The following is a 26,144-nucleotide window of genomic DNA, read 5'->3' as shown; positions in this document are numbered from 1 at the left end:
TAGGCTCTCCACAAGCCCCGACGATTCTAACTCTACCAACAGAGCTGTGGTGGTATCTTTGGGGCTACATTGATGACGTGGATGTGGTGAGGTTATCACAGGTGAGTAGTCGTCCTCCACGGACAAGCCGCGATGTTGACAGATAACCAAGTGCTGCAAGGCCTTGCGGTCACTTATGGCCGATCCGATAGCCAGTAGAGTTGCCAACCACATACGCGCGGGCGTACTGGCCCCACCGACGAGACCAACAAGCTGGACAGGCTTGACCAGCCAGGACAAGACTGGTCTGCTGGTCATCGGAAACCGGCGGATGACTGGACCTAGCGTCCCCAATCATCCATCACAGCTCCATGCTTATCCCATACCCCTAGAGGGTGCAAGACTTCAATGGGCCAGCATGTTGAGCGGGCTGATCTTTGCTATCACGAGCGACTTTAATCTCCACTGTCTCAGCTACCGGAGGGGGCACCCTCGTCGAATTGCACGCTTGCAATTGCGGGATCTGCCTGATCTCTCCGACCTGGACGCCATCAACTCTGGCTTAGTATATGGAGCTCTCACACAAGCACCGTCCTTCCACTGCCTGGTGGAAACGGTCGTGAATGTAGAAGGGACAGTGACTATGCGAGTGTCACATTTCGAGTTTGGAACCGACCCGAATGGAACGCTCCTGCGGCTACGCAAACACTACCGGGACAGCTGTCGGCCACTCGCGATGAATGAGCGATTTATTTGCACTTGCCGTGCCGGAGGTTTACCTGGTTTGCATCTGTTCGCAGTGGGCGACACCGAGCCCGTCCAGATCGCTGTTCCCAAAATGGTACGTTAGTTCCACCATTTTTGAAAGCAGTTGCACACATAAACAACATCAACAGGCCAGCATAATGGCTGTGGCTTTCACAGCTGAATATCTACTTGTTCTGGAAGATCATCATGTTCTGCTCTATGACCTCACCAACGTCGACCGACGCGACACTCCAACCCTGCATTGGGTTAGTCGCTTGGACCTGCTCTATCTACAGGACATAGCCGTTGGGCTCAAGTATGGCGTGCCGAGCTGTGTGGGCACGCCGATCCTGCAGTAAATGCCCCCCCTGAAGCGAATGAAAAACATGTAGTCGTCAAGGTCTACGATCCCGTGTATTTTCCCGAGACGGAACACACGACAGCAGAAGACATCTTCGTTCGAGAAGCGTGGGCATATGGCAGGTTAAAGCAACTTCAAGGCGCTTGTCTCCCGGTATCGTATGGATTTTATGATGTACGTGTTAGCATAGTATTCGCTTTCAACCCCGAAACTCAAATTAATAGTTCGTCCTTGACTGCGGGCGCGTTGTTCGCGGCCATGTGATGGTATTTGTACCTGGAACGGCTCTTTCACGCGGTACTGGCCTCACTCAACCTCCGGTGACGGGCGAGGAACAGGACATACGGAGGAAGAAGGTTCGCCCCTCATACTCCACCATTTGCGCAGTCTGCTCCGCCATCTGATACACCCAAAGATGGCTGATTTCATGAATGCTGTCGACGCGATACACGAACTTGGCGTGTGCCATCGCGATCTCAACGTTCGAAACGTCGTTGCAACAGAGGAAGGGAATAGAGGGAGCTTTGTCATCCTCGACTTTGGCACCGCCAGGCGTATTGCACCGGAAAAGCCTCGTAGTGCAACGACCGCTACATACGCGGACGATGCCTATGGAGCGTTTGACTGCCTGGGGGAAATGGAGGATTTTCGTGAGTTGCTTCCCTGGATTCAACAGATCCACTCCCGCGTCCGATGGCTCCGCATCTTTGCAGACCATTGGAAATGGAATACGTTGAATGGAGAGGCACTATCGAGAGACGCATGGAAAACCTTGGTAGGTGCCTAGTCTGATGGCTCACTGTTGCCCACAGCTTAGGTGCTGTCAGCAACCCGCACACTGATCTGGTTGGGTAGCACTTCTCTTGATACCTAGCTAGTGTTTGATAAGGTGTATATAGCAGGGTGCTCACTGTGCTACAGTGAGCAGCTAGGGTCTGACCACTGACAAGGACTTGGGTTATGCTGCGTATGGGTTAGGGTTAACAAACCTTGCCCTCGACCAAATAAGGAAATTGACCAGTCTCAACCATGAAGGGGAATCCACTGTCTTCTCCTATTGGGGACCTATAATAACAGGTGTTGACAGTAATTGATTAACACCCCTGCATCATCCAGGTTGGATAGCACAGACAGGGCAGTATTTTGAGTGGATGTAAGAGGTGAAGATTGAATGTACTTCTAACTGCATCATCTGTACACTGGAAATGCTTCTGTTTGTCTCTGCTTAGTCAGTGGTGCCTATAGGCATGTGGGTAGTGTGGATGCATTGCTAACTAGCTACATCTATCATTGTTATGTAGTGTATTGTACATAGTCAGTACTATGGGTTGTCAATATATTGGTCATGGTATATGACACGCTGAGATTGCATATGGTAACTGGATACTGCTGGACTGAGATTGAGGGTTTGTCTCACATGATTAGTTTCACTTCTCTTCCATGGCACCTATTATTTTCCCTTGCCTCCACTTGAGAGTTTACCATATTAGATGCTGAGCAGAGCCCTGGACTGGGGGACCCAACTTGACTCCCTTTTTACTTCCCTCTCTCAAGACTTCTCTCATTGTTAGTCCTCCCCCTTTCAATATAACACCATACTGCCTCGAGGTCACGATATAGTATTGCATTATATGGCCTGGCTGCTCACTCGTGGGACGTTCACAAGAGTGCCATTAGTATCTACATGTATGATACTGTCTATGCGGTATCTAGACATTCACTTCCCACCACAACACCAATACTAACACTGTTCCAAAGTTCCCAAAACCCAATCCACGGTGTCGTCCAATGTGGTGAGCATACAGTCTGTCAATTTCATAAGAATTCCAAACGGCATTCCTGAGACGAACCCTCCTCTGCTTTCGAGGATAGAAAGTTGGGCAAGCAGCTTATTTGAACACGACAGAATTCATCTGGGGATGGGAATCGAATTATCCGCTTCAACGCCAATTTCGTTAGTGATTCTCAATGCCAGTGTGCAAAGACGTAGACTTTTGTGTGAAGAGTCGCATCTCGCTTCACGGGCCGTAGTGTCATACATGGGGCAATGTTCAGTGACCTTGCGGAAATGGGCGATGGCGCGATCCGCAGATAGAGTGCAATGAAGTCTTGACAACACATCAGAAAGAGAAGAGCACACAGACCATTATCTGGGTTATAACACTGCTCTAACACTGCTCGTATGCCTTGCAGAACAATGTCATTCGAAGCCAAATTGTCCTGTTCACCAAGATCCACTCCGTAGTCGGAATTGCCCCCCGAGGAACACCAGACCATGTCTTGTATTGGAAGAAAGCGGGTTGATGCATGTCGTATTCTCGCTCTGCCAAGATTGTGTTCGTCGCACCAGCGATGTTTTGGTGTGTAGCGCGGGACTTGGAATCGAGAGCGCGAAGGAGAATGGAAGCCGCCTTCAGCAAAGATTCCTCCGGAACAAAAAATCAAGTAACGAGTGAAGAATTCGCCAGTCACTCCGTCGAATGTAACCCAAGCCTTTTCATCGTAATCTGGCCGCAGCATTATGTGATATTTGATGAGGTAACCACAGAGAACACAGCTCTGTGAGGCCCCCGCTCCCATTTGCCAGACAATGTTCTGGCAGATGCGCAAACGGCTGGGCTGCTCATTCGGCCCCTAGGCATGTCTCAGACTGTCAGGAAACGCCAAGAGACGAGATGTTAAGGCGCACCATCTGAATGGTCAAGGTGACGAATGTTCCATCAGGTCTCCGCACCCTTTGCAGAAAAATTGGCACCTTAGATTCAAAGGTGTTTCGACCAGACCGCTAAATGCAAACAGTACTGGAGGGGCAGATGTGGCGCCCGTCGCTGCCTAAGACGTGTCCTGGTCACGGGGGGGGAATGTCATCGGGTGCCAAGCCCAGCTCATCACATGCAGATCGCAGAAATTGCCCGTTTCATAAGAATATCGTGACTGTTCAAGCTATGCAGCTATCATAGAAAGTTCATGCTGTAGCCTGATATTTCCTTTTAAAACGCTTAGCCCGGATCTCTGACTGTCATGACATCTGGGAGTACCAGAGAATAAAATGGTGGTCAGAGTAAGTGTGGTCATGTTTCGTGAAGAACTCGAGGAGAGAGCATTGCAACAGCCAGGCAAAATGCCGTTTGTAAGGAAGAAAGTCATGGGAAAGGCGTGACTTGCAGAGGCAATAGGCGATAACCCCAACCCTGGACCTTAGCCTTGGTATCAGTATTAGTATACTCGTCCTCCGGCATCTGCTCCCTAAGAGATATCAGAGAGTTCTTCAGGAATATCGTTCGTTCGATTTGGGCTCGTCCTATGATGGTCGGATGTGATGTGCTCGCTGAAAGAGACAGAAGAATGGTGTTTGATGCAAACGAGCGAGAACTAAGGTCAGGTAGCCAACCACCTTACCTGCGAGCATTTGTCGATAGTGAACAGAGCGAGAGGATTATATATGGCCAGACGAGAACATACGCGAGCGTGTGACCAAGCAAGGGACGTTTCATGGGATCAAGCGGGATCAAAACGGGCTGGCTGTGCACGTGGCCGGTAAGGCTCAGTTGAGCGTGGAAAAAGGGCGATGGCATGTCCATAAGGGTGAGAGAGAGACACCCGTTGCCGCTGTTCGCTCCCCTCTAGATCTTCTCTTCATTAACCGGTTTTCCGGCTTTTCCAACATTTTCCACTTCAAAGGTGTGAGTACTAGTGTTCATTACCCCGCAACAGGAAATTGGGCACACGAGGAGTCTAATTACGGCACTTTTTGTGCGGTAATCTGGAAACATGCAAGACAATCCGTATTTCCATCAACCTTTCAAGGCACAACAACAACAACGGCAACAACAACAACAACAATCCACATACTACCCTCAAGTCACTTCTTGCCCCGCACCACCATCAACATCATCCTCGTCGGCGCCACAACTCCCTCAGTCAACCACCACCCACCCGGGCATGTCCCTCTCCCCGAACACCCAGTTCTCACATTCTTCAAAGCGCTCAATCTCACCCGAATCATCTCCCTCAGGGAAGAAGAAACGCCGCATAGATGACGAAGAAGATGACAAGAAGGAGAAGATAAAGCTCACTAGAGGGTCTAGGGCATGCACCGTCTGTCGCAGGCTAAAGATGAAATGCGAGGGTGCAGAGAACGGCCCGCCCTGTAAACGCTGCATCCAAGGTTCTCACGACTGCGTCTTCGAGGAAAGCATGCGCGGAAAGAGGAACCACAAGTACGTCTCGCCCTTGCCCTCCCGTCTTAGCCCAACTGACGAGGAGCAGGAAACAAGAAGCCCTCACAGGCAAGCTGCAGTCCTTGGAGCAGCAGATAAACTCCCTCCAAGCCTCCATCCCTTCCTCCACTGCCCAGAACGCCAAACCTGAGCCCTCACCACACTCTATCTCCCTCACCCCGTCTTCCCTCGTCCACTCCACCCCTGTCCAGCCGAGTCAAAGCCCGCTCACCCCTGCCCATCCCTTGCAGGAACGCAAGCCCTCGCAGCCATCGTCCGCCCCTTCCTCTCCCCTCCCCAGCCTCCCCGACAACACACTCAACCCGCTTGGCCTCCTCGCCGAAGCCTCCATCCAGAAATACCGTTCTGCACAGCGTCAACGCGAGCGGAGCACCCCCTCCCACCCCCACTCCCTGCGATCCCTCTCCCCTCCTGTCCGTGACAACGCTTTACTCGAATACGAAGACGAGCTCGCTGCCCATGCTCAAGGAATCGGAAAGGGCATTGCCGGAGAGAGCTACTTCAAGCCGGGCCCGATGACCCTCTTGCCTATCAGGAGACTTGTTATCGAACGGCAGGTACAACCCGAGATACTCGAGTTTGTCGATATGCAGGAAGTGTTCGCTTTGTTCGAGATGTGCGTCTTTCTGCCCCCTCGACCGGGCATGGCCTGCGAGTGGACCTGATCCCTTATCATTCACAGATTCTACACCAACTTGAACCGTCATTGTTGTCTCTTTGATCGGGAAGTCCACACACCGCCGTTGATTTGCTCCAGGTCCCCATTCCTCTTGACAGCTAGTACGTCCCTTCGTTTTCTCCCGCAAGGCGCAGTACTGACACGCACTAGTCTGCGCCATATCGAGCAAATTCTATAAAGGGCGAGAAGACAACGGAGAGCTCCAAGGAAAGCTGAATAATGTCGCCAAGAAGCTCGCTTGGAGTACCCCCGCCCAGGGGTATAAGAGTGTCGAGGTGCGTTTTGTCCTCGTGCGATACTGCCGGGCTGTTCTGAGGCGAGACTGCGCTTGCTCGCGCTCGCTCCCGTCCCCGGAGTGCTCGCACTTCCCCTACCCACCCCGTTTTACAGTGCTCACACTCCCTAGATCGTCCAAGCCTACCTCCTCCTCGCCCTCTGGGGAACCGGCCCTGTCCAGCGCTTCGAACAAGACCGGACCTGGCTCCTTTTAGGCATGGCCATCCGCATGGCGACCGACCTGAACCTACACCGCGCTTCGCCCACGTCCATCCCCCTCTCCGGCACGTACGTGGGGTACGACAACGAGCTGGAAGAAGAGAACGGGCGGAAGAGACGGAAGAGGGATAAGGCGGATATTGCCGAAGTCAGGAATCGAGAACGGACTTGGATATTGTGTTACAACTTGGACAGGAGCTTGAGTGCTCAGATGGGAAAGCCCTATTCTATACAGGAGGAGTGAGTCCGTATCCTCCTTCTCTTGGAAAGAATATTGATTGGCCTAGCTATATTATCAGGAACGCGGGGCTCTGGGCACAGCACCCGGATGCGCTCCCCGGTGACAAGGCTCTCTGCGGATTCCTGGTATGGCTCTTCACCGCCCCTCAACCAGCCAGACGCTGAGACACGAACGTACTGCAGGATTATCAGCGGATCCTTTCCCGCTGTGTCGAGTTCTTCTACGCCGGCACATCCGACCCGTCAGGCTTGCTCAAAGCCTGTGATTGGAGTACCATCATCAAGGCTTACGAAGCGCAGTTAGCAGCCTGGCGAGACGGGTTCCACAAAGCTAGAGAGTGCGTTCCTTTTTTCTCTGGGAACGGACAACGCTGACGGGGTCTGTCCCTGCCTTGCAGCCAGGAAGTGTGGGTCGGTAGGTCGCACACCCAGCCCGGACCCGCCCCCACTGACCAACGCCCTTCGTTGTTGTGGCCCTCAGACCCCGACGTAAAATATCGCAAAATGGTTTCTGCACTGCAGCATAATTACAGCCTTTTGGTGATCAATACTTTTGGTCTGCATCACGCGCGCGAGCACTCGCACGTCGATGTCGCCCATTTCTTCTCCCGCTGCTACTCCACAGCAGTAGAGTGCGCACGCATCATCACCGAGCAGCTGGGTCCGAGCGGATACCTTAAGTACTCGCCAGACAGCCACTTCGTTCTCTGCTCATACGCAGTCATCACCCTGCTCAAGGTGCGCCGCGCGGTCTTCCCTCCCCTCTTTTCACCCCTAATCAGCCTACAGCTTGTTCGTCTCGAGTTTGAGAACTATCTCCCCACGGGCGTAGACCCGATCAAGAACGTTCGTGATGCTGCAGATGTCCTCGCCAAGGTCGCTGTCAACAAGTACCATACACCAGCACTCTACGCCGCCTTCCTTCGCGCCCTTATCAATGTTCGTGATGGTACTTCTGGTCCAGCGACGAGGCACACGAGCGTAGCCCCTACGCCTGGGCCTCCCCCGCATAATGCGAGCTCCACTGGTGAGGTGCTCGAGCCGTTTGTTGAAGTGATTGGCGAGCCTACAATACACATCCCCCATACTCAGCAGCATGAGACTGCCCCGCCTATACCAGTGACGGAGTACAACATGGTCCACCATCCGATGGTGTACGGCGAGGGCATGACACCCTTCCACTACACCTTCCAGCCCCCGACCGCGCCTGCTCTCTCTGCTACTGCCCAGCCCAATCAGACGCAAGTCACTCCAGACTTTGCAGAGTATGGATTCGGTACCAACGCTGGGCTCAGTGGGAACGGCATGGACGCAGACGAGCTGAGCAATCTAAATGGTCCCTTTGGGGGGATCCTGACGGATGCGTTCTGGGATAGTGTACTTATTCCTGGTCCGTATTGTCCTTTTTCTCAAACGGAGGTGCTGATCTTCCGAACAGGGTATTCGAATACGCTCGATCTTAGTGGAGGGTTCGTATTTGGCTCTGGAGGCAGCGGACTTATAACGCCTCGTATCGGATCGCCCCCGTTCCTGAGTACGACACTCGATTTTGGAACGGACAGCCTGCAGCATCGCTGAGCGAGAAGAATTCAGTCATCTTGCCTATTGATATAATGCTTTAGATACAGTACATTCCTTCGGTTTGTAGCGCTAGATTTGGTTTGTCTTCCTAGCCTGTCCTTCGTACATGTGTTGTAGCAATGGCGTATCTAGCCTCACCCTTATTTAAAAAGTTTGTACCCAGGCTAATCAGCCACAGTCGAGAAGCTGCTGCCGCTCTGCTTCCCATGTTCGCCATTCTCTGCCATATGATGTTGTGGGCATGAAAATAGAATTTGCGTCTCAAGTAGCTTATCTATCTGTCGAACCCCACTCGATGGAAGGTGTCTCAGGAAGGCTTGAGAAGGAGTAAAGATAGGCATTGAGACGGTGAGGCGTATTTGGATATATACTTTTTTTCCAGACTCTAGGACACGCTGTTAGACCAGGGATGGGGATAGGCTTGTGGAGGGACAAGGAGCCTTCGGGATTTCCAAGGCATGAAACGCTACAGAGGCCGTTGTTGATGGCTCAACTGAACCGGAGTTGTCCAATGAAAAGGAGGCTCACGAGCCACCAGGCGCCAAGCAGTGGCATCGAACACGACTGGGATTGGAGACACTCCACCCAGACGTAAGCATATATGTTGTCCAATAGTACAATGGGAACACGCAAAAAATAGCAAAGTATCCTGATTGCTTTACTCTGCTCCCCTGGACTGTGCAACGGCACATCTCAATCCACTTCTCACTGAGTCTTATAGCTCAGATCGACCGTGAGATCTCCCTCCTTGTTGAACTCCACACCCTGCATATAAAACGTGTTTCCTCCAGAGAAATGGAATCCCCATGGGCCGTTGAGTAACAGATGGCAAGCGCTCGCAACCTGCGAAATGGGAAGGGCCTTGAGGGAACCAGAAATGGCGTCGGTGATGCCGTCCAGAGAGCCATGGTGGAAGAGAGTGTCGTCCACACTGCCAGAGACAGAGGGGACAATGCTGGCAGGGGATTGAGTAATATTGAGACCGCCAGCTTGGACGGAAGCGAAGACAAGCTTGCAAGACCAGCTCGCAGAGTAGTCAGAAGTCCTGCAAACAAGAAATGCAAAACGGTTAGGGTCAGCACTGCCCTTTCAAATGACGACAGGAAAAATGACACGCACTCCGGAGAGCCGGTGAGCTCAACCTGCATCGAGGTATGCACCGAGGTGGTGCCGGATAGCGAAACGACACACTGCCCCTGGTCGTTCAGGCCCCATGGCACAGAGATCTTGTTGGTCACGCTGGTGCTTCCAATTGTCGTGTGCGTCTGGGAGATATCTGTGTGATCGTCTCCTTGCTTGCTGGTGTAGTTCCAGATGTAATTGATGCTGCTGGTATTATCGGCCGAGGTGTCGAGCTGCCAGGCGGTATTGGTGCCGGAGGTGACGCCCTGTGTCCAGGTGAACGAGTAGTAGCATGAGATGACTTTGACGTCCCAAGACCAGTTCGCGCTAAGCATCGTGACAGCGGTGAGACTGTTGAGCGTCTGAAGCTGAGGAAGGAGCCAGCCTTCAAGGAAAACATTCTTGCCGAGGACCATAAGACCGTCGAGAGCCGGCTCGTTAGCCGTCGGAGGGATGACCCAGTTGGTCTACGAAGTCAAATGCCCATATCCTGGTCAGATGTACTCTATCCCGTTATACCCATGCGCACGGAGGCATGAAGCTGTGTATACGCACCAGAGGCTGCAGCAGGCCTACTCCGGGAAAAGAGTGTTTCTGCGTCATTTCTAGATACACGAGCATATTGTTATCTCCAACAGGGCTCGGCGCACCGCTTGGGTCCGCGGTGCCGGTCGTCGGGTCGATGTATCCCAAGTTCTGGAATTTAAGAGACGTGGGTGGCACAGTCGGAGCTGTACCCCACTGGCCGTTCGGGGTAGCACCATTAGCATTGGTCGTCATGATGTAGCCGAGCACCGAGTTGTTGCCATTCGTGCTCTGAGTTTGAGTAGTGATCCAGTCCTGCCACATGTTCGAAAGTTGAGTTTTCCCGTAAGTATCGGTAAGGCCGGGCGTAACGGATGCGACACTGTTTGTCACAATGTTGGCGGCTGTACGCAGTCAACGAGAATCAAAGCTGAGTCAGTAACTCGGGAGGGTCGAGGTAAAACATATGTGACGCACTGGTGAAATCGAACACCAATTTGAGGACACTGTAGTCTCCGGGTTGCAAGATCTGGTTTCTGATGGCGAGGGGTATATCTTGGTCCTCCGTAGCAGGGTCCAAGCTCAAATCGACGGTGAAAGTGAACTGCCAGTCATTGGCCGAAACAGTATGTTGAGTCGAATTCTTGCCAAACCCTGACCACCAGGAGAAGGTGTTGAGCGGTGCAACACCACCGTCGTTCTATTACAACTGTCGGGTCAGTAGAAAACCTAGCTTAGGACAGATGAGGCCGTACCGCAACGGTAATCATATAGTTGACTTGCTGGCTGGTGGAGCTACCTGTAAGAAGCTCAACTTCGCTCCCCAAAAGGTTAACATGGAGTTCTCCGCCGCCTACACAAACAGCCAACGCCCAATCAGTCATGCGCTCCGCCCACCAGTGAGTATCAGCACGCACTATCGTTGTCCACTACATCGACCTTCTCCAGGCCGGGGTACAGTGCGGGAAATGCAGCGAGCTGGAAGTTAATTGCCCCTTGCGTCACGACCGTGATCTGGTCGTATCCGGCCAAAGTGGACTTAAGGATGCGCGAAGACTTCATCGCAGCGGACTGGGCGGCGGTAATGCTTGCCATTGCTCTTTGGATGTCGTGTATGTTGTTTGCAGAGTGATGTGTCTCGGTTTGAAGGGAGCGTTGTGTTGACTTGTTGACATATGAGATTATATATACGGTGGGACGTTATGGAGCCCCATGAGTTGTCCCAGCGGTAATCCCAGCCCCATGGGCCTTCAGAGCGACAAAGGCAATCCTCAACGCACAGCATAAAGTTGAGTTCGAACGGAGAAAAGGGTTCGTGTATAGTTCGTGTACGAATGGATGTTGTGCGGCGAGTTAAGCGACTCTTCATGGCCAGTCCTCTGCGAAAAGCGGGGGTCGAAATTGGACCAGAATCGAAGGCAAAACGGGTTACCATCCAGCTGACGAACAACGGCTTGATACAAATGAGGAGAGAAGAGACCAGCTGCTTCCAACTGGCAACAGATGAGCCTTCGACCCGCTACTGACAACCCGTGGCACAGCGACCACCGCAAGCGGCTGGCGTTTGAGCATTTCTTCTGCCGATGTTTCGACTAGCACGAGCGCCAGCCGCAAGCCCCATATCCATGGAGTGAGTCGAAACAGAAAGGAGGATAAGTGCAGGGAAGGGGATTGCCGTCATTAGGGATCACAAGCGGCCGCAGGGGACATGGGCGCTTCAATTGGGCCGTGTCCCTGGTGCCCCAATAAACAAACACCCAATCTCACTTCATTGCTTTGTCTTGGCACTGGATGCGCTGGCATAACCCTCGCTCGAGTTGGCAAGATTAAAGCAAAAACACCTCTTGTTTCCATTTGTAGATACATGTCATTGGTGTGAAAGAAAAATGAGTTTGTAATAGGGCATGTTGCGGAAAAAAGTATTTGCACCATGAAGTCGCCCTTCCGCACCCTGATGCGTCCTTTCCCCTTCCCCCCCTGTTTGGGTGGATGGTCATCGCGCTCTCTTTCGTGTTCAATTTCGAGTTGCCACTCACATACTCAAGATCAATGCGGGGCGGGCCGTGACCAACTCGCCTTTGGCGTCGGGCGACGGACTCCCTCTTGACGGCGCGGACGACGAACTCGCCATTGACGTCGTAGACCTCCGCCTACTCGTCTGTGATATTTTGCTCAACGGTGCAAGGATCGCTTCCGGGAACACCGATGGTGCCAGTTCTGGAGTATGGCTTCTTTCATTCCGTTGCTGATGTCGTGTTCTGTCTGCATACAATGTACAGGCAGGTTTCCAACCTTGCCATTCCGACGGTGGCTCGAGGACCAAGTCCTCCAACGTCGAACGCGAACGCGATGAGCACACGGACATGGTCGGGTGCTTGAGAATGAGGGGAAGGGCAAAGGGAATACCGAGGAGGCGGAGCGAAGGGGAGAAGAAGCGTACGCGGGAGAAGGATTCGCGCGCTGTTGATTGTAAGACGCACATCTTTCTTCTGCCTGGGAGCTACCTGTCATGCTGTTTCCAATGCACATCCAAACATTATCTGTCCGCTGGGACGATGGCGTTCGAGTCACTTCCTACTGGAAACGGACTGGCCGTGTTCGCAGTTAGGGGCAGCAAGCGAGAGCACCACATTGCGTTGTGAGCGCTCCGATGTCTGCCTGACCTGATCAGAGAGCCGATCAGACTCATGGACCCGGCTTGGAAAACGCCCACATCTTAATCGCATTCGCCAACAAAACGCTGGATGGCCCTGAATTTTAAGAGCTCCGGGCAAGCTCCGCCGCACGCTCCTGAAATGTGCCTAGTGGCCTTCTCGAAGTCCACGAGGGTCAGCTTGCCTCGCGTATCCCTCAAGATGTTGTCGAGGTGAAGGTCGTTGTGCACCACATCGCATTTGTGGACTCCGTGCAGCAGCTCATACACCTCCTGGCTGTGTTTTCGTTAGCTACGTCAACTTGACCTGCTCGACACACACCGATTTGAAGTCCAGGTACCCAACGGACTCCCTTCGTAACTCAGTATGAGCATAAGACCTCTGCCAAAGTTGAACAAGCCGAGAGGCCGAGGCACGCCATTACCCCACAACGGCCCCAGCCGATCATATACCGCAGATTCCTCTCGGAGATTGGATGCAAACTCTAGCGGAGCGATCTTGGCGACGACAGGGGTTTCACCGAGATTCCCTCTTAAAACATAGGACACCATGGGTACTGGCTCGAGAACGAGATTCTCCAAGTTCCACCGCTTGCCATCAAAAAAACCGACTTACCGGAAGTCCGCCTTTGACAGGCGATCGCTAGGCGCTTCACTTTGACAGGGCGAGGCAGAGGAATATGAGCGCAAAGTCGTAGGATAAGGGCTCTTTCCCAGAGTCTCAATGTGGTGATAACTTCCGGGCTTGGAGGCTGTCGCTAGAGGTTCATTGCCAGAGGACGCGGCGGGGCCGACTGATGCTGAGCGATGCAGTGGGAACGTGTGCGCCACCAGGGACTCGATGTCCGATTCACCATAGGGCTCACTCTCAGCCACCTGGGAATGGATGTCCGATTCAGAATCAGGCTCGCCCTCAACCACATCTTCCGAACTTGCTATGTAGCCGGATTCGTCATCATTGGCCGGATCGTCTGAATTGTCGACATCGGATTCCCCCATTTGATCGGCAGCCGAAGGCGACGAGTCTGTGTTGAAGAGTTCGATGTGTCGTGCAAATATCTCGGGCAGAGCCTCTTGCAAATAAAGCGGTAGGGCCTGAAAATCACGTCGAGCCGCGGAAGATCTGTCGGTGGCCATGCGAAGGAGCAGTAAGCCGATTACAGCAAATTGTCGCACATCCCCCTGGAAGATTGCGACCTCTTCAGCCGTCAGATCTGGCTAGCGAGTACTAAGTCTTACCTGGATCGGTTCGCTTATCCACAGCTGGGTGCCATTTTGAACGCACAGACACAGCGAGGAGTCGGAGGCCAATAAACCATGTCTGCATTTGGAAATGTTGAAATAGGTGCTGAGCTGAAGGGACAGCGTCAGACCATGACTGGACAGGGATACGTCGTGAGACTTACCTGGGTGATTATGCATTCGTAGTGGTGTATTTTTCTCTCGCCACTTTCCCCCGTGAACGTCCACCTCCCTCCCTTCTTACCCTTGGCTGTGGGGTACTGAAAGGCCTTCATGAGTCCAGGTTGTAGCATGCCCTTGCGTTCAAAAGGCTCGGCCTTGTGTTGCCTCAGGGCAGACAAATTGCGTAAAAATCTCGTAAAGACTTCGAATGTCTTGTCCTCGATTTGGGTGGCGACCGACACGTCCCATTTGGCCATGTTCTTAGGGTGGCTCACTATGGCGATGTCCAGCGTGCTGTTGCCGACGGAATGTCCCGCGCTGAAATAATGCGTGACGGGCTGTGCACCATGCTGGGATAGCCACGAGAAGAATAGCGAGGCCGGGTTGGCGAAGTACAGTTCATGAGCGACATCGATCCGGACTTTTCGACTGAGCAAGTGATGGGACGTTCCGGCCGCAATATCCGGCCCGTAGCAATAACTCCACATAAGGCGTTCAGTGGAGTTCGAGCCCTCGAGAAGCCTTTCGAGAGGTTGATGAGTCTCGGTCAGCTCAAGAACCTTCTTTGCAGCATCCACAACGTCGTTAAGATCTTTGCTGTACACCAGAGCCTTCACTCTGTTCTCTTCCTTGGCAACAGCGAAGTCGTTCTGCGACGGCATACGAGTCTTGAAAGCGGCAAAATGGTTCCTGGGTAGCTTGTTGGTGGAAGTTTTCTCTCCGATCAAGTCGCTGTACTTGATGAGAGGCGGGATGTGGCCCGTGAACATCTTCAACCAGGTTCGGCCTGTGTTAGCATCCTCGTGTAGAGACCGCAAGATTCGGTCCCCTGGAGAAGGTGATCTGCCGAGAGCGACGTGGGGAGAGACTGCCAGAACATGACGAGCGGCGGACAACCGTAGTGCCCTCATGGGCGGGAATTGGAGCGTCGAAGCGTGGGCCGGCTTCAATTCCCCGGATGAAAACTGCAGAGGGCGCAAGCTTCAGGTGATTATAATATGGGGCGCGCCGGAATATTGTAGAACTCAGAACACTCGTCAATGTTGAACTCTGGATCACCCACCGTTCACGCCATACGATACGATACGATGTGCTAGCCTTCTCACCGAACGGAAAACGCGCCGATTAGTATGATCGAAGCACGTTCGAGTCAGCACGCATCTTAAGAATGTTCGAGAGATAAGAGGTCGCATCGATATTGGCTGGCTCGTATGACCAGAGGCGGTACCGCAACAATGATCTGAGAGTATCATTAGCTGCCCCCACGCTGCTCTTGGTCATTCTCTCCCAGACAATCCGATCTGCCAAATGGAATTACTTTGGATTGTTGGCATCAATAAGCAACATTGAACTCTGAAGGATTCCCGTCCCGAGCACTCCAACATGAGGAATTATGCCTCTATATGTAGATGCATCCACAATTGCTTGCGGATCCTGAGGCTGAACAATGGGAATATCACTGCTCAGAGCCCTGAGAAGTAAAATAGAAGTTCTTTAACGCCTTGTATATATACAACTGCTGCTGCGTTGACACCCACTTCAACTTCCTTTGCCAACCCCTTAACTCGAATCGCATTTCACTTGCACATTTGCCATGTCTTATATACCTGTACCGGGCCGCAAGAGGAAGACTTCTTCCAACTGGATTGTGGGCGACACGTGGTACCCGGAGTTCCGGGTCACAATTGATGGAGTCAAATACGAATGCCGTGTGGAACGTACGTAACTCTCGACAAGCCGATACGGCATACAGACTGAACCATTTCCAGACACTGCTGCTGCGAACAACAAGGTGGGACGCGCGCATTTCATTTGCTTAGCAACGACGTGTTGATCTCTGTTCCAAAAGCCAAATGTTGGAAAAGACTGGGGATCATACTGGAAAGTTGTTGCTTGATATCGCGCGATGATCCGCTCCTGCAAAGCAGAACTGCCTGGAGGTGGATTTGGGAAAACGTGGTGAAGGAGTCATTATGACGTGTCTACTCTAATTTGTTAGCAAGTATGTAGCAAATGCGACATGAGCGTGTATTACCGTAGCGAAAGACATGTGATTGCCTTTATTGCTTCAGGCTTCAGGATGATGAGCTCCGGTCGATATGCCCGACCCAACAAGACCGCTCCGAACCACGGGTAGGAGCAAGTTTTCAGGCGACAAGATGAAGAGACTGCAAAGAAAATCGGTAGACGAGCGGATCTTTGAGGAGAATACTAATACGGGACTTGAGATAGACTGGAGCCAACCAAAAGGAGAGTCGAAGAGATGACAACTTCAGATCCAGTAGCGAAGAGACCTGGAGATGTGATATTGACATGGTAGCACATCAAAGAGAGGTATGAACCACAAATTCAATAGTCATAGAATGAGGGAGAAGACAAGCCGAGTACATGCACTAACAGCAACGTCGTGCAGCAAGAGGTTGGGCTCACGTCCAACTGAAGGCGATACCTCGGAAGGACCCTATTGGCTTAGTCAGAAACCTTATTTGGTGCAAGACGGAGGCAACAGTGAAAATCCCTGGCTGCTCTTTGACCGGCGGTTGTGCACGGAAATAAAATGCTTAGCTTCCAATATTGGGATCCTCTAGGAAAATCATTTGTCTCCGTTTGCCTTTAAAATCCTTTTGCTTCCACGCTCAGATTTGCTTCCAGTTTCCCTCAGTTTTTCCGGTTTTCTGTGCTCCTTGCTTCAGTTTGTTTGGTTTCAGTATGCAGGTTTTCTTCATTCTGCCCCTGTCGGTCCTTGAGCAATGACAATAGGAGTAAGATATGGGGCATTTTAAGCTTAAATCTTTCAAAAAAACACAATTTTTGCAAAACCAGAAAAATTGCAGGACCCGGTTCTTCTTGGTGAGAAAAACCGGAAGACCCGGTTCTATTTTTTTAGAACTGCTGGGGACACAGAACCAGATAAACAGGGCACGGGTGCAAACGGAGTTATATTCTCTGAAAGAGACTAATGGAGGCAACAATATACCTCCGCGCACAGCCGCCGGCCAAAGCGGCCCCGCCGCTTGCCGCCCCCACTGCAGGGCCCCCAGGATTCGTACGGTGTCATGATCACTGCCTGGGTCGAAACGTTCATGAAGCGTCCTCCCGCCTTCTTGTATTTCATCTAACGCGGACAGGATGCCTTTCTTGCAGCTCGTGTCAGCCTTTTGGACCTGGCTGGTCGGAGCCGAACATCCCGGGCTTGAGTCCTCTGACATGTCGAACCCCGTTGTGCTCATGTACGAAGGCAAGGTTGACGTCAAGTTTTACTGCTACTGCACCTGATCACGACTCACTATTTCACAGAACATTTGGCCGGAAATAATTAGGCTCGGCAACATCAGAGCTGCGCTGAAAGGACGATTGCCAGACCTAAAAGATGAATGCACGCGGCTCACACCGCTAGACCACGGTGAGCCCATTTCGTCGGACGGAATGCTCGGCACCTGCTCATCAAAACCACGCAGGAGCATCACATGTGGTCGTTATCTCCTCCACAAAGCCCCTATCGTCTGCATGCTCACCGAGGTGTAGATAGTTATGGTCGAGACCCGCATGGGGAAAGAATATATTGTTCGGGTCACCGGCACCGATCACGACGATTTCATGTTCGCGCAGCCATTCTGGCAGGAATACAAGGAGTTATCCGAGGTACGATGCCGTACGCAATGACGATCCAATTCACATGGTCCCACAGGTTTCTTCCATGCTGGCATTGCGGAAGTGCACGACTATACCTGTACCGCACGTCTACTTCGCTGACAAAGACGAGCACCATCGCGTTGGTGGGTTTTGGACGCTGCAGGAATATGTAAGGTTATCCTTTGGTCATTCCCAGGATCTTACTCTGAGTAGATGCCCGGAGAAAACCTCTGGGATTTGTGGCCGCGGTTATCTCACGGTGCTCGAGTGCAAGCTATCAAGCAAGTTGCCGATTGGATGCTGGAGCTGTTTCATCTCGAATTCGACACGATCGGTAGTCTACACTGTACGAGCGATTTTGAGGGCGTACGAAATCTTTCGGACAGTGATCTTAACTTTCACGTTGGTAGCATGGTCACACTGCGCGGCCTGCCGTCTGGGGGGATCTTGGGACCGCCCAGAAATCCCGGTCCATGGCGCGACGCTCGGGCATGGTTGAAAAGCACGGCACAAGGCGACATGGAATTCCAGCGCAGAATAAAATCGACACCCGTTCCAGAATACATTGACAAGGTGAAAGCGATAATCGATGAACCCCAGGAACTCAACGGCCTTTTCCTCAGCGGGCCGCTCAGTGTCAACGTCCCCTTTGCGCTCGACATGTGGAACTTCAGGAATATCAAGGCACAGCTTGAAGGAGACACGCTTACTCTGACGGCTCTACTGGATATGGAGGGTATGCAAATACTGCCTCGATGGGTGCTTGGCCAAGCCCCGCGTATCGATGACTTGGAGGCGGATATGTCGGATCTGTTGCTCGAGCTCTTGCTCAATGATCCCGTGTTCAAGCTCGCTCACGAAGATGGGTCGCATGCGCGCCACTTGTTTGTCTTGGCTACCCGTGCCACTATGTCCAAGCCTATGGATGAATGGATCGAAGAATTTCGCAACCGCGTTTGGGAGGACGTGGCAACCATGGGAGGGTAATGCAGTAATGCTTGGATAATATAGATTACACATCGAATGGATGGGATAGTTGATCATATGTAAACCTGCTGTGGACGATCCAGTAGATACCCGAGCGTTAGCTGGAAGACAGCTGATGGCCCGATGGTAATGGACCTAATCGCTGCACATCGCGGCAATAGCGGCGCGGAGCGTCGCAGCGTATTTGAAGCAATGGCACAAGCGGCCATCTTCGTTCAAAGTACGTATCGTTGTGCAGCTTCTTGGGGCTTAGAAAGGCCGGGTGTAACGGATGCGACACTGTTTGTCACAATGTTGGCGGCTGTAGGCGTCCAGATGCGTCGCCTTATGGTGTAGCATTGGCTTTATTGTAGGTGACAGCGCCCCGAACAATCAACAAATTTGCCCTGGGACTCGGACTCGATAGACGTTACTTACGTTGCTCAGCTTATCTAGGGTGAGCCTTCTGACAACTCGGATGTACAAACGGTGGAGAATATTATGCTGAATATGTGTCTAACGTTCAAGACCTTCAGCAGGAGGGCATTCTGCGTGGAAGCAGCCGATTTCCACGTCCTTCCAACTTCTATACAATCTACATACACCATCGAAGAATTCGGAGAAGCTGTAAAGACCAGACGTGACAACGGAATGAAGGCTTGAGATGCGGGAGATCTTCCCGACCTGGCTATGATCATCGATCTCGAAAAGCGGGGGGACGGGATCAGGCGATAGCTTCGTCCATGCTTCCTTAAATTGTCGTACCACGTCGGGCAGATACGCCACGCGGAATAGATAGTTCGGTCCAGCGAAAGCGAGCTCCCAGTCGATGACCGCCATGATCTTCGCACCCCCGCATCCGTCCCGGCACACCAAGATATTTGAGGATTGAAGGTCAGGATGTATGAGGGCTAACCGGGAGGAGCCGAGTTGTTGAAAATGCTCCGATGTTGCCAACCATCGCCGGAGATCTTTGTAGCAATGGAGAGCGAAGGAAATCTGGTTGGTGGTAAATTTCGGCAGCTTTAGTTGACAGATTGAGGTTTGTGGTGAATGGAGCCGTTCAATCTGCGTGTCAATGAGGGAGTAGTACCACGCTTGCACAGAGGAAGACACAGGTGCGCTGAATGGCGGCATGAACCACTGCATTTCACTTCCCCAGGATTTGATTTCGTACGTCGAGCTGCAGGGATATAACGCGCCGATCTCTTTGAACGTGATGTTGTTCCACTCTTTCGTGATCTGGCTTAGACATTCCCCATATGAGTGAAGCTCTGTGAGAGTAAGGCTACGGAGCCAGACTGGCTCGGCGTCGATCTACCTGATTTAAACCTCTGAAAGTGACCGGCACGCCCGTGCTTACCCATTGTTCAACAACGAAAGGAGGCACGCCGTCGTCGCGTTCGACGCTGTATCCGTGCACGGTCGGCACAGGGATCTTCGTATGTTCTCCCAAGAAGCGTAAGACGGCGAACTGTGTAATCAGTTCAACCGATATCTGACGGCGCAGAATGAAGAAAAACACTTCGCATGAGACGCTGTTGCACATCTCCTGCCAGTCACGTTTTACTGAATGCCCAAAGGCGTAGTCCGATCGGCAGACGCGAGCAACCACTGGGGCCCGCTCATCGGATTCCTTGGGTACCATGAAGAAGACCAGGCTCCCAATTTGCTTAGCGGTTCTCCCAAGCGTATTGAACAAAAGTAGGAACGCACCAGTTTGCTCCCTCCTGTCGCGAACCATAACGCAGCCGTAAAGTCGTACTTGGCTACCCGGCTCACCGCCTTGATTAAACAGGGAATGTCGATGGACGCCTTTGAGTCTAAGTAATTCTTGGCTACGTTTGGACGCGGGTGGGTGATCCATGTCTGCTCGTAGATGATAGATCTGTTGAGCATGCGAGCGATATCGGACACCATGGTAGATTCATTGCGAACCATATAATACGGCCAGAGCGGGGTAAAGTTCAGTTGGAGACCCCGGTCACCGCCCTATATATACATATATATATATACCTGTGAGTTCGCGTCCTGAAATGCTGATCGGACCGATCTACCCGAGTGCGGTTGTTGGGAGGGCCGGTACTGGGATGTGACGATGGTTGCACACGGGCGAGCACTCGCCGTCTCCGGCCAGCCCTGTCTCGTCGACCGTGACAGTGGGTGGATATAACTTAGTTGGCATCGGTTTAAGATACATGTCTTATTAATGGTGCGTCCGCAGCGTAAGTGTGACTCGTCTATGAGACGGTACCATTGACATGCTCCAGTGCCAAGCCAGCATTGTCCTCTTCTGCTCCGCGCGCGACAGGTGTTCGAGCTCAAGAGGAGGCGAGATCCTGTATCTTCTTGCGATGTGCGCGAGAAAGCAGATGCCTTCGAGTGTCGCGAAGCGCTGTCCTGGACAAGAGCGAATACCCACAGCGAACGGCGTCCCTAGTCCTGGTTGGGTGCGCAGTTGACGTCAGCAGAGGCAGGTAATGATGATGGGAAAGGCGAAACTCCACACCCACCCCCGTGCCCGTCACTCTCGCTGCTCTCTCCCAGCACCACATCATTATCATACTTGAGCGCTCGTGACGGTGACTCGGCAATCATGTCGATAATCTGCGCCTTGAGCGAGTCGAACACACTCTGCGTCTCGCAGAGTACGCGAATTTTTCCGAGGAAGGGGATGCCATATGCCCAGTCAGGAACGGTCAGCTTGACGAGGATGTTGGACGCGGTGAGACCGCTCGCGTGGTGGAGGGCCATCCGTCTGCTTTTGTGTGCCTGCGCGTCCGGCGCAGGCTCAGGCTTTGGGACAGGTGCCGAGAAGGAAGAGGAGCCAGGCCGCAGGTTCTGCTCTGGGAAGGAAGCCTTGAGAGCAAAGAGCACGGACCTGATGACAGAAACGGCGATTTGCGGCCGTTTTGTCAGTCGTCGCTCAAGCTCGAGCAAAGAAAAACGACAAAGGCGGGCCGCACATTCTTCATGTCAGCCTTTGCATCGACCACGAGGGCTTGCCCTGGCGCAGTGTGCAAGTCCACCCTGTCAAACCACTCGCGTACAAAGGCGCGTCGCCGCATTCCACACGAACATGTTGATTTCCTGCATCGTCGGTATCAGACATTGATGGCGTGCAGAGGGCGGTAAGTGCGCGGACGCAAGGGAGACATACCTCTTTGAACGTAGCCTTTGCGACGTCCCAATGGCGTTTCCAGTGTGCATCAGGCGCAGAGACGATGTTCTCGCCGTACAAGCCGACGAGGCGGTACTGTCTCCTGGCGAGCATATCGCGGAGGAGAGAAGTGGGGTTTGATACTGGGCCTATTACTCCCCCCTTCTGGTGTGTGCGGAGCGGGAGTGTACATACATACCCTTTCCTGGCGAAGCTCGACAGGGCGCGTATCCGGTGGCCTGGGGTGAGCCGGGAGGACGAGGGGCGTGTTCGTGAAAGGCCGGGAACCGAAGAGATGGGCAATACCGCGCTCAACTGAGAGGTCAAGTTCTCTTACACTCCTGCTCCTGCAAGCATCTGCATACTCGAAGGTCAGTATGAGCGTCCTTCCTAAGAGGCGGCGAGAAAGGAACAAATCCAGGCACAAGATGTTTGAGCAAGGCAACCCTCATCAACTCCACCCGTTGATCCTAAGTGTCCATCTCCTGGTACGGCTTTCGGAGCTCAGGGCAGGGCTCACGTTCATGACAGCGCACCCTCTCTTCTTCACACCGCTCCTCTCACCCCTCTCACCCTTGCCACTGCCGAAACCGGAGTCGGGGAAAAACTGGGAATGCACAACCCCGACTCCCCTCTCTTTGCACCACTTCCCATGCAACCTCTTTCAACGCCAATGTCAGAGCTAATCCCGGATCTCTCTACTCTCGTTCTTGCCTTGCGTACACGCGTTTGTTGGCAGGGCGCCCGCGGCCTTGACCTGGGCTCGGAGTGGGAGAAGAGAGTCGTTTAGAAGGAGGATGCGGTTGGGGTGTACGCGTATCACTAGAGTCGTTAGTGAACTGGACGGCAAAAAAGTAATAACCCTGAATTGCCTCCACCTTCTAGAATTGCTTCCATCTTGGAGGAGAAGATTTTAATTCGTTGCAGAACCTTTTCTTGTAATTAGTGTTTGTTTCCTGATTGATATTCTACAATGACTTACTAGGTGAACATCGCGGCTGTGTTGACAGTGTCGCTTTTCCCTCTGTAGTTGGGTTCCCTCCATCTCAAGGACTGGAAGCCTGCCACCTGGTTTTCTGTTAGTCCTAGTGACTTCGTTGTCCGACCGTGTTCTTGCTAACCATGTCAGGCTCAATGACACATCAAAGAGGAGTGCTAACCATGAATTCAAATTTCATCATGCACCCTGCCTTCTAAGATTCATCTTGAATCGTTCCCTCTACACAATTCAAACCGGCCACCCCACGCTTCCCGAATCTCCATTCAAGATACTCTGACGTCGGCAGCAATATGCACGCGGTTTGCCACTTTGGTTTTGAATTCATACCTCGGTTCTCATTACGTATCAGGATGTGGTGACTCAGAATATGTTCTTCGAAGTTGGCAAGTGGCTGGACCACGGGTCCCTTCCGGCATTGTACTCAGAACAATGAAGGTAGGGAGGCTTGCTCCATCCAAAATGCTAGCTTCCTATGCCGGCCACTTATGTGATTCCTGGCACTAGCCCTGACAACGGCTTGCGAGCTGTCAACGGGTGACCTCCATACGAGTCTCAACTGACGGTCAGTCCGCATGTGACGTATCCCCTGTATCGTGGATAGGCACATCAGAAGCTCACTCGTTCGACAGGCAGGGGTAAGGGGCAGGAACACCCCTGGACCTGATATTCTGTGAACCGAACGGCCTCAGACGTCCGTACAACGCGTCTAGGTGGTTGCATCGTGGGCATCCCTTAAGGCGGCCGAATCTTCCGATTCGGGTTGGCTGGCGCATCTCCATTTTCATCCTAATGCGTATGAGCAGCCGCTGTGTCACGGCATTTCGGCTGATTGGTTGTGCACTCCATCCGTCGATCCATTCGAGGTGCTTCTTGGTGTCAAATACCGCGAGAAGGAACCAGCCGCAATAGAGCTTCCACCCTAATTGGACTTGTAGCCCACCCGCTAACAGCTGCAATAACAGGAGTCGAGACCACCGGTTCCCTGCATGGGTTGTGTACATTGTCGAAACATGTTTTGGATTGTCCATTAACCTAAGTACACCGTGGCACATCTGTCTAGTGCCGTGACTGGTGCACCTATTATTCTCCGACCCAGCATTAATCGGACGCAGTAGGCTGATAAACCGAGCCCATGACATTGCTGGTGCTTCCTGACACCATGATGTTTCTGCTTTCTGTGAGTCTCGTTTCTAGGCCGGGGCTAAGAGATGAAATGGCTTGGATAACTTGCTCCTGAACGAAGGGATATATGCTCTCCCCTTTCAGTGGATTGCTGACTCAAATTCGCTCCAAAAAGAGTTCTTTTCATCAAGCCACGACTGTCTTGACCGGTGTGTTCCTCCACAACGTCATGACCGGAGACGGGGTTATGTTCTTGAGAAATAAACACAGGGGAAACAAAAAGTGGGGTTGTTCGTCTTGTTGAAGCGATTGTGGCTTGCAGGTGTTGGGGCATAAAAAGTGCCCTCATTCCAGTCCGAGGTAGTCTTCTGGACCTGCCCTCCCATCAAGCTCGGCCCCGACAACCCGCCTTCAGCGAGTGTTCTCCGATACCACCGTTCGGATCAAGCCCATCGCGTAGCTCAAGAAACCATGATCTTCGCTCGTCTCTCCGCTCTCCTACTTGCCGTCTCAGGCGCTTTCGCCGCCACTATCGGATTGCGCGACACATGCGCAGAAGTCGACTCGGATTTGATTCTAGACGTTGATCTTGTAGCCGTTGATTTTGGACATATCGGGCCGATTTGCCTGTGTCTGAGTGGCATTCCTGGTAAGGTATCGAAAAGGTTCCAACGCATCCCATCACTCATCCTTGTCGTAGATCTCATTACCAGTGACACTCTACTCAGTGTCCCTGTTCAGCTTCTTGGCGCGTTGGCTGTGGAAGAAGCCCTCACTGCTCTCGTTGGCTCCAGTCCCATCTGCAATTCCTCGCCCTCCACTCGGAAGCGCGACACCTACACGTTCAACGACCGAATGTGCCCCAAGGGCCTCTCTCTGTGTGGCATCCAAAGCTCTTGGAGTAACACCAACTGGGAGTGTATCGACACCAGAAGCGATTTGGAGAGCTGTGGTGGTTGCCTCGTTGGCGTCATGGGCACCTCTGGCACTGGGGTCGACTGCACGGCCATCGAGGGGGTCGAGGATGTTGCCTGCAACGAGGCCAAGTGCCAGGTCTTCTCCTGCGCATCGGGCTATCGCGTTTCAGATTGCGGCACAAGCTGTGTCAGGACTGCGCCTCACACTTGAAGCACACTAGACACCGCAAAACGAACTCTTTTTTTTTCCACAAAGAAAGGTCCTCCTACTCTTTCCTTCGCTAGGTTACGTCCATTCTTCGAAATGCTGTTTTTTTTTGTATCGTTATGGGCATCCAGAAGCGCCAGTTAAATAAACATACCAATCAGCTTTGTGGCAAAGTAGGCGCGTACGGTGGTGTAATGCGGATTGTCTTGAAGAGCAGTTCTTGGCATGGAAGTCGAAAAAATTTGTAGGAACGGGATAAGTTGCTCAGCGTCTTCTTACCGCAGAACGAAAATATCGTTAACCAAAGCTCGATAGGCAGTAAGTCAATACAGCCGGAAAGGTCAACAGAGTGGCCTGACGGGGATTCGCTGCTGTTCCATGGTCCAGATACTGCGAAGGGATCATTGAGGATGCTAGAATCGCAAGGAAAGGAGGCAGCCGGCATTGGGTGGGGCAGAACGTTTGAGTAAACCCGGCCTTGGCACTGGACGCGGAAAAGGGTCCTGGTTTCAGCCCGGAGAGTACTTAAAAGTAAGAATTCAGCAGTTCAAGTGTGGATTCTGTTCATGGGATGAAATTAAGCACGTCTGAATCCATGCTTATGGACCCTTCTCCACTGCCACCAAGGGTCCTACAGTGGTCCATCGGATTAAATTCGTCTCAGTCCATCTCACGTCTTCACCACCACCTCCGGTTCCTCCTTCGACACCACCACCACCACCGTCATCATCATCACCACCACCACCACCACCACTGCATCTGTCCTCTCACCCTCCTGGCCCTCCTCCCCCCTCCCACACCACCCCTTCTCTGGTACCTGATTCAGCATGCTCCGGCATCTGGTGAGCAAGATATATGCACATGTAAGTGATGTACTCCCTTCGAAAATAACCTACTGACACAAGACCAGGACCGGAGAGAAGGCTTCTGAGCTTAGGAAGGGTGGTGCTAGTGGAAACAATGAGAGAGTGATTGGTTATATCAGACCGGATCAATAAACCTATCAATAATTGTAAAGCACTGAAACCGACGATAAAACTCTTTTAATAGCACTTTTCATTAATACTGCCCGGGGCTCTTTATCATCCCTAATACAGCACACCTAGTTCTA

The 26,144-nt window shown here is 52.4% G+C and overlaps 9 protein-coding genes across 9 annotated transcripts; 5 read left to right on the top strand and 4 right to left on the bottom strand.

Annotated features, from left to right (window-relative positions):
- Positions 1–639: 639 nt before the first annotated feature.
- Positions 640–2,040, top strand: DACRYDRAFT_23360 (uncharacterized protein). The gene is made up of 4 exons (XM_040773212.1): positions 640–820; positions 876–1,261; positions 1,312–1,443; positions 1,503–2,040. Exons 3-4 carry the CDS (start codon positions 1,351–1,353, stop codon positions 1,872–1,874), a joined length of 465 nt encoding a protein of 154 aa, XP_040627378.1. The 5' UTR covers positions 640–820; positions 876–1,261; positions 1,312–1,350; the 3' UTR covers positions 1,875–2,040.
- A 2,941-nt stretch (positions 2,041–4,981) lies between these two features.
- DACRYDRAFT_68629 (uncharacterized protein) lies at positions 4,982–8,486 on the top strand. The gene is made up of 14 exons (XM_040775878.1): positions 4,982–5,307; positions 5,357–5,682; positions 5,773–5,944; positions 6,011–6,108; positions 6,158–6,282; positions 6,414–6,575; positions 6,627–6,742; positions 6,790–6,868; positions 6,926–7,080; positions 7,141–7,157; positions 7,224–7,480; positions 7,532–7,789; positions 7,937–8,132; positions 8,181–8,486. The coding sequence occupies exons 1-14, from the start codon at positions 5,030–5,032 to the stop codon at positions 8,318–8,320; spliced, it is 2,379 nt and encodes a 792-aa protein (XP_040627377.1). The 5' UTR covers positions 4,982–5,029; the 3' UTR covers positions 8,321–8,486.
- A 542-nt stretch (positions 8,487–9,028) lies between these two features.
- On the bottom strand, positions 9,029–11,065 carry DACRYDRAFT_16925 (uncharacterized protein; the record flags this gene model as incomplete). The annotated part of the gene is made up of 6 exons (XM_040771244.1): positions 9,029–9,368; positions 9,515–9,912; positions 10,001–10,374; positions 10,448–10,670; positions 10,726–10,769; positions 10,888–11,065. 6 exons carry the CDS (start codon positions 11,063–11,065, stop codon positions 9,029–9,031), a joined length of 1,557 nt encoding a protein of 518 aa, XP_040627376.1.
- An 819-nt stretch (positions 11,066–11,884) lies between these two features.
- DACRYDRAFT_23359 (uncharacterized protein) lies at positions 11,885–12,338 on the bottom strand (the record flags this gene model as incomplete). The annotated part of the gene is made up of 1 exon (XM_040773211.1): positions 11,885–12,338. The coding sequence occupies one exon, from the start codon at positions 12,333–12,335 to the stop codon at positions 12,003–12,005; it is 333 nt and encodes a 110-aa protein (XP_040627375.1). The 3' UTR covers positions 11,885–12,002.
- Positions 12,339–12,347: 9 nt separating this feature from the next.
- DACRYDRAFT_23358 (uncharacterized protein) lies at positions 12,348–12,900 on the top strand. The gene is made up of 2 exons (XM_040773210.1): positions 12,348–12,633; positions 12,684–12,900. The coding sequence occupies exon 1, from the start codon at positions 12,352–12,354 to the stop codon at positions 12,610–12,612; it is 261 nt and encodes an 86-aa protein (XP_040627374.1). The 5' UTR covers positions 12,348–12,351; the 3' UTR covers positions 12,613–12,633; positions 12,684–12,900.
- Positions 12,901–17,156: 4,256 nt separating this feature from the next.
- DACRYDRAFT_109195 (uncharacterized protein) lies at positions 17,157–18,647 on the top strand (the record flags this gene model as incomplete). Its single annotated transcript, XM_040768836.1, has 6 exons — positions 17,157–17,276; positions 17,325–17,430; positions 17,486–17,502; positions 17,553–17,669; positions 17,716–17,829; positions 17,874–18,647. 6 exons carry the CDS (start codon positions 17,157–17,159, stop codon positions 18,645–18,647), a joined length of 1,248 nt encoding a protein of 415 aa, XP_040627373.1.
- A 495-nt stretch (positions 18,648–19,142) lies between these two features.
- On the bottom strand, positions 19,143–20,546 carry DACRYDRAFT_117426 (uncharacterized protein; the record flags this gene model as incomplete). Its single annotated transcript, XM_040770382.1, has 3 exons — positions 19,143–19,943; positions 19,990–20,100; positions 20,343–20,546. The coding sequence occupies 3 exons, from the start codon at positions 20,544–20,546 to the stop codon at positions 19,143–19,145; spliced, it is 1,116 nt and encodes a 371-aa protein (XP_040627372.1).
- Positions 20,547–20,591: 45 nt separating this feature from the next.
- Positions 20,592–22,801, bottom strand: DACRYDRAFT_23355 (uncharacterized protein). Its single transcript, XM_040773209.1, has 6 exons — positions 22,769–22,801; positions 22,665–22,716; positions 22,501–22,608; positions 21,787–22,447; positions 21,140–21,716; positions 20,592–21,068 (listed from the first exon to the last, which is right to left on the bottom strand). The coding sequence occupies exons 5-6, from the start codon at positions 21,378–21,380 to the stop codon at positions 20,833–20,835; spliced, it is 477 nt and encodes a 158-aa protein (XP_040627371.1). The 5' UTR covers positions 21,381–21,716; positions 21,787–22,447; positions 22,501–22,608; positions 22,665–22,716; positions 22,769–22,801; the 3' UTR covers positions 20,592–20,832.
- A 1,578-nt stretch (positions 22,802–24,379) lies between these two features.
- On the top strand, positions 24,380–25,036 carry DACRYDRAFT_23351 (uncharacterized protein; the record flags this gene model as incomplete). The annotated part of the gene is made up of 1 exon (XM_040773208.1): positions 24,380–25,036. One exon carries the CDS (start codon positions 24,380–24,382, stop codon positions 25,034–25,036), a length of 657 nt encoding a protein of 218 aa, XP_040627370.1.
- Between the last annotated feature and the right edge of the window lie 1,108 nt (positions 25,037–26,144).

This window comes from Dacryopinax primogenitus (genome assembly GCF_000292625.1).
Source record: "Dacryopinax primogenitus strain DJM-731 SS1 chromosome Unknown DACRYscaffold_13, whole genome shotgun sequence".
Taxonomy (NCBI): domain Eukaryota; kingdom Fungi; phylum Basidiomycota; class Dacrymycetes; order Dacrymycetales; family Dacrymycetaceae; genus Dacryopinax; species Dacryopinax primogenitus.
The sequence above is the reverse complement of the archived record's forward strand: the minus strand, read 5'-3'. Positions and strand labels throughout refer to the sequence as shown.

Coding starts and splice junctions, on each gene's coding strand:
- DACRYDRAFT_23360 (XM_040773212.1), top strand. CDS start 1,351: ATGGTATTTGTACCTGGAACGGCTCTTTCACGCGGTACTGGCCTCACT. Junction 1,444..1,502: donor AGGACATACGGAGGAAGAAG/GTTCGCCCCTCA, acceptor ATACACCCAAAG/ATGGCTGATTTCATGAATGC.
- DACRYDRAFT_23358 (XM_040773210.1), top strand. CDS start 12,352: ATGAGGGGAAGGGCAAAGGGAATACCGAGGAGGCGGAGCGAAGGGGAG.
- DACRYDRAFT_23355 (XM_040773209.1), bottom strand. CDS start 21,380: ATGGCCCTCCACCACGCGAGCGGTCTCACCGCGTCCAACATCCTCGTC. Junction 21,069..21,139: donor CGAGAGTGACGGGCACGGGG/GTGGGTGTGGAG, acceptor GCACCCAACCAG/GACTAGGGACGCCGTTCGCT.
- DACRYDRAFT_68629 (XM_040775878.1), top strand. CDS start 5,030: ATGTCCCTCTCCCCGAACACCCAGTTCTCACATTCTTCAAAGCGCTCA. Junction 5,308..5,356: donor CGCGGAAAGAGGAACCACAA/GTACGTCTCGCC, acceptor GACGAGGAGCAG/GAAACAAGAAGCCCTCACAG. Junction 5,683..5,772: donor GAAATACCGTTCTGCACAGC/GTCAACGCGAGC, acceptor TCGAATACGAAG/ACGAGCTCGCTGCCCATGCT.